The 5,682-nt window shown below is 31.2% G+C and overlaps 1 protein-coding gene across 1 annotated transcript; it reads left to right on the forward strand.

Annotated features, from left to right (window-relative positions):
* The first annotated feature begins 514 nt into the window (after positions 1-514).
* LOC122722147 (non-classical arabinogalactan protein 31-like) lies at positions 515-2,035 on the forward strand. The gene is made up of 2 exons (XM_043952138.1): positions 515-1,113; positions 1,531-2,035. Exons 1-2 carry the CDS (start codon positions 555-557, stop codon positions 1,827-1,829), a joined length of 858 nt encoding a protein of 285 aa, XP_043808073.1. The 5' UTR covers positions 515-554; the 3' UTR covers positions 1,830-2,035.
* Positions 2,036-5,682: the final 3,647 nt, after the last annotated feature.

A 5,682-nucleotide genomic window follows, 5' to 3' on the forward strand; every position in this document is an offset into this window, starting at 1 on the left:
TAAAAATTTTAATATAAATATTATATATATAGGTCCTAAAGTAAAAAAATAAAAAATTTTGCGCATGATTTTTTTATATTTTTTAATTAATAATATATTTTATTTATTATATAAATATTTTTAATAATATTTAAACATTATTATTGTTTATTAATAATATAATATTATAAAATATTATTATCTATAATATTATAAAATATTATTATCTATAATATTATAAAATAATAATTTAAGACAAATAAATAAAAATAAGTGAAAATATACAATATATATATATTTTTTTTTAACTTTCCCATGTATTTAATTTTATTTTTTTCTTTACATAAGGCAGGTGGTACCCACAATTAAGTCTGTTTTTTCTTTACATACACATATAAGGCAGGTGGTACCCACAATTTAAAGGAAAAAAATAAATTATTAATAAAACCCGCACAGAATCATGGTTTGAAGTCCTATAAAATCCTTAGTTTAGACAACCCATCTCAACATCTCTCTCTCTCTCTCTCTCTCTCTCTCTCTCTCTCTCTCTCTCGTTGTGACAGAAGCAAGAGAAAATGGGCTTCACTGTAGATAAAGCTCTTGTACTGCTGCAGCTTTCACTGCTATGTTTCAATGTGTATGGCGACAAAGAGTACCTTCATTTGATCTCCCCAGCTGTGTCACCGACACACCACCACCACCACCATGCCCATCCACCAGCTCTTGCACCGACTCACCATCACCCCCACCACCACCACCTCGTTCACTCACCCACTCATGCCCCAGTTTACTCTCCTCTGCACTCTCCAGCCCATGCACCAGTCCACCCTCCAATGCCACACTCACATCCTCCTGTTCAACCTCCCATGCACTCTCCACCAAAAACCCAACAACCACCTGTTAAACCACCCACTCTGCCGCCGAAACACCCACAACCACCTGTTAAAACACCTACTCTGCCGCCGAAACACCCACAACCACCTGTCGCTCAGCCACCAAAACACCCACAACCACCGGCTCCGTCGCCAAGCTATCACTTCCCAAGGAGCTTAGTGGCGGTGCAAGGCGTTGTATATTGTAAGTCATGCAAGTATTCTGGGGTGGATACCCTCTTGGGAGCTTCACCACTTTCTGGTAAGTTCAAACTTGTTCTTTTCAATTCTCTTTTTGAAAGAAGTTGCCATTAGTAAATTGTTCTGCTTGTTTCCTCATTTTTCATGGGCGTGCATTTGCATGGATAATTTTAAAAAGAAAAAAGAAAAAAACTTTTCCTCTGGGGAACACCATGGATGCATTGGGTGTCTACAGATTTGAATGTTGAGAGGGGAGAGGGAAAGCTCTTTCTTTAAGGTGTCTGCAAGTGCCATGCCTTTTGATATTGACCATAGACTGCAACACCTCTGCTTTTTTGGCCCATTTCGTAACTTTCTTGCAGAAAAATTTCAATTCAAACCTCGTTTTTATTATCTCAAACAGAAAAAAGAAAACTAAAGATGTTTAATAATTGACCATTCTGAAAAAAAAAAAAAAACAAACTCATAATCGATGCAGGTGCAACAGTAAAGTTACAGTGCAATAATACCAAGCACCCACAAGAAGCCAAGGCCACAACGGACAAGAACGGCTACTTCTTCCTCGAAGCACCCAAGAAAATCACCAACTACGGGGCCCACAAATGCAAAGTGTCATTGGTCTCAGCACCAAACACCGCATGCGGCAAAGCAACTGATCTCAACGGTGGAGTGAGTGGCGGAGCGTTGAGGCCGGAGAAGAAATACGTTTCACATCAGCTTCCATTTGTTCTGTATACAGTTGGTCCTTTTGCATTCGAGCCCAAGTGCCCCCGTTGATTGATGTCTAGCCTGCCACCAGTTTATTAATTATTAGTGTTACTTTAATTATGTCTTCTTTTTTATTTTTAGATATATAATATAGTTTGAGGTTTTCATGCTGTGTGTTTCTGATCTGTAATGGGAGGTTTGTTAAGTATCATTAATCAGTGTGATCTTTGTTTATGTGAAATAAATGATAGTGGTATTCATGGATTAGCAGTAAAGCCTAATCTCTGAAAATTCACTTTCTGCATTTTATAAATTGAATTGCTTAATGCACAAATACTTGATTAGCCAAGCAACTGCATTGTTCTCTAAGCCACTCACGGGTTTAATTCGATGGTGAATAAATTTTGGGAGGTCCAATTCAACACTTCAATCCTAAAAAAATTGCTTTTTTTTTTATTAAATATATCTCACTGAAGCCATCAAAATAGCAAAGAAGAGAATGAGTTAGCAACTAGATTCCCTCCACTTCTAATAAAAGAGAAATTTAAAAAAAAAGACTATCGAATTTACAGTATTTTCAATAATAATTCTCTAAAAAACCTTTATTTCTCGCTACCGTCTAAACATCTTCATATGTCGTACTTTTCTTTTGCATTGTTTTAAAGAACGTATCACCATTGTGTTTATAGTTGGGTAAGGCTCTCCGTATGAATAAATATTTATATTTTGATTTTGATGCTACACAAATTTTCGTAGTCATAAACTATCGTCCCATAATAAGTTCACATGGTAAAAAAAGAATATGTTAAAAGTAGATAACGTGGTCCCAAAAGAAAAACTCTCAGATATCTAAAACATTTAATGTCTTGATCCTCTTCTAAAATTACTGTTATCAAATATAGTCCGACGTATCCCTGTTACGTTTATAATCGCAGGATCATCCTTTATCAAGCAGTCGATCACGTTATCGTTCAATTATTAGGAGAATGATCACAGAGACAGAAGCAAATCATGAGCTGTCATCACAAAACAAATTCACGTGACAATGATCTATTAAAGTGGATAATGCGATCCCACTAAAGAAAGACCCAGATACCTTAAATACCCGGTTCATCACCAAAACTCACACTCTCTTGAATAGGTCTGAGTCTCAATATAAAGTTATCTTATCAGGCACAATCCAAACGTATTCTCATTATGCCTGTGATATTCTGAAATCTATAAAATAGGGTTTCTAGTACATGTGTGTAAGCTTGAGTCCAGGAAGGTGCCCTCCTCCCTTTATCTTTTTCCCTTTGTCTGTCTCACAGCTATAGTACCATCTATCTCTGTCATACAGATCCATACGTACGAAAACGTCAGACTGCCTCACGCCAGGTGGCCATTTAATTCCTCCCGGCGGGCGCGTGGACAAGGCTGCGAAGGGACGGGGCGTTTCTCCCTAGATCCTATCATCGGTCTGGCTTCCTTCTTACCGGGCTCGGGCTTGCAAACGACCCGACCTATTATTCAAGCTAGACTTCGGGCCGAAGCCGCTGGGTAGGCCCACCTAGGAGTGTTCCAATCTCAAGACCTGATATGCTTTTATGGGTCCCGACTCAGTCCAAATGGGTGTGAGGCCTAGTGGTTATCAGTCTGTAATCGCGGGATTACCAACCTTTTAACCGGCGATATCACTTATTAAAAAACCGGCCACATTATCGTCGGATTATAAGAAAATACTATATTTATCTTCATTTTCTTATAATATAAAAAGAGAAGGATCACTGAGATAAAGGTACGCTATTCTCTTACATTAAAATTTTAAATAAATCATTTCATTCACACTCTGTTTTTTATAATATACTGATTTGAGCATCGAAATTATCTTACGTTCTTTTTCTTACTGATCTAACTAATTACACTACAATTCAATTTTCTAACCGCATCATATTTATACATTAATTATATAAATAGCAATAATTCAATCTCTAACCTAATGGGCATAGCCATAATCAACTATTAAATTGTTAGAATTTTTTTTAATTTGTGGTTAAGGGTATTTTCATGTGAACTTATATGTTGACCATATGCGTTGATAATTTGAGATTACCTTTCTGAAAAAATATATATATATAATGTGAAATTATTAAAATTTTATAACTAAAATAATAATTAATTATATTTTTAAAATAAATTTGTATGTTGTAATTAACATATTTCAAAATGCATCTTTAATTTGTTGATAATACTTCAAATCGCTAGTGCTTGAAAGATAAATAGAATTTATATTTTATAATTAACTTTTCAAGGTCTCTCTAGAAAACTCCAACCATAAAAAGTGAAAATTACACATTATAAATATACAGAAAAAATGAAGGATAAATTTGTAATTTAATTCTGACTGTGGACCACGCTTTATTATAAATATATATACAAAGTAAATAGAAAAATAATTTAAATAGCTGAGGGAAAGTAACTGCCAGTCGAAAAAATATTTTTAATTTTTTGAAAAATTAAATAAAAATATTAACTAAATAAATATAATTTAAATATTTGTTAAAAATTGAAAGTTTTATAGTTGAATTATTCTGGCCAAACAAGATTTAAGTGGTAAAAGAAAAAGTAATTGATGAAGGAAAGGGTAAAATCCAATCTCTGGAAATTAGGATAATAACGAAACTGATTTGGGATTAGCCAATCGCTTAGCAGCTGTTTGTTTTGTTAAATTAGAGATTTATTTTTGTGGCGAATCGGTCACAGTGGAAAAAAAAAAAATAAGGAAAGAAAGAAATCTAATCCAAATGGAAAAACACTAATTAGTAATTATAACGTTGAAAATAATATTCATCTGTTTATTTTTATTTGTTATTTAAATGTTTTAATAATAATGAAAAGAAAATAATAATTACATTACTTAAATTATAATAAAAATATCCCTTAATTAACTAAATTATTTTTTTATTTTATTCCAAAACTAAAATCCTACTGAAAAGATTAATAATGTTAATGGATTTTTTATATTACTTTTAATTTTTTTAAAAATAGATAATTTAAAAAATAATAATAAGGTGATGTTTGGACAAAAGCGAAGGGATGGAGTAATAATAACCGTGGATAAATGCCGGTGGACCCAAGTATAAAAGAAATGGTTTTGGATTTGCCGTTGCTAATACTCAATCTCGATCGTCAATCGATCATGGGTTTTAGATAAAAAGGGCCCACATAATTGAGAATATTCGCCAACATATTCTCTGGAAGCCCATCCTGCTAGAATTTTCTCTTTAATTCTCATCAACTTTTCCAACTATTCAAACAAAATTATATTCAACTCTTTAATATATGTTCTTTTTAAATTCAGTGCAATTTTTCTTAAAATACATTTTATTTTCTACATACACAAGCCCTCAATTGCAAAAAAACATATCACAAAAATTAAATAAATTATAAAAAATAAATATAATCTCGCTTATTTTTATTTTAAAATTTCTAATTTAATTTATATGTAAAATATTTTATGATATCATATTATTAGCACACATCCATAAAATTATACTGATATAAATTTAACTATTATGTAATTTTTACTATTTTAATTAGTAATATTTGATTTAAATCGAAAAAATTGATCAAATTAAATTAATTTAAAATTTTAGTTCGATTTTTAATATCAAAATTTTTAATTTTTTAATTTGATTTTAATAAAAAAATTAAAAAATTTAAATCCAACTAATTAATAATAATAATATATTACTTTTTTATAATGGAGAGATTAGAATATAATAAAAATTAAAATATTTTAATTAAATTTTAAAATATTAAAAATAAAGTGTAAAAAAAAAATTATTAAAAAATTTAATCAATCAAATTAAAATTTTAATTCGATTTAATTTCTACTCAAAATCAATTTAATTTAATTTTTATAAATATTAAAATTTTAATT

Source organism: Manihot esculenta, chromosome 16 (assembly GCF_001659605.2).
Source record: "Manihot esculenta cultivar AM560-2 chromosome 16, M.esculenta_v8, whole genome shotgun sequence".
Lineage (NCBI taxonomy): Eukaryota > Viridiplantae > Streptophyta > Magnoliopsida > Malpighiales > Euphorbiaceae > Manihot > Manihot esculenta.

Excerpts from the sequence above, each read along its gene's own strand:
- LOC122722147 (XM_043952138.1), top strand. The coding sequence starts at position 555 with ATGGGCTTCACTGTAGATAAAGCTCTTGTACTGCTGCAGCTTTCACTG. Across the intron at positions 1,114-1,530 it reads GGGAGCTTCACCACTTTCTG|GTGCAACAGTAAAGTTACAG; the intron begins GTAAGTTCAAAC and ends TAATCGATGCAG.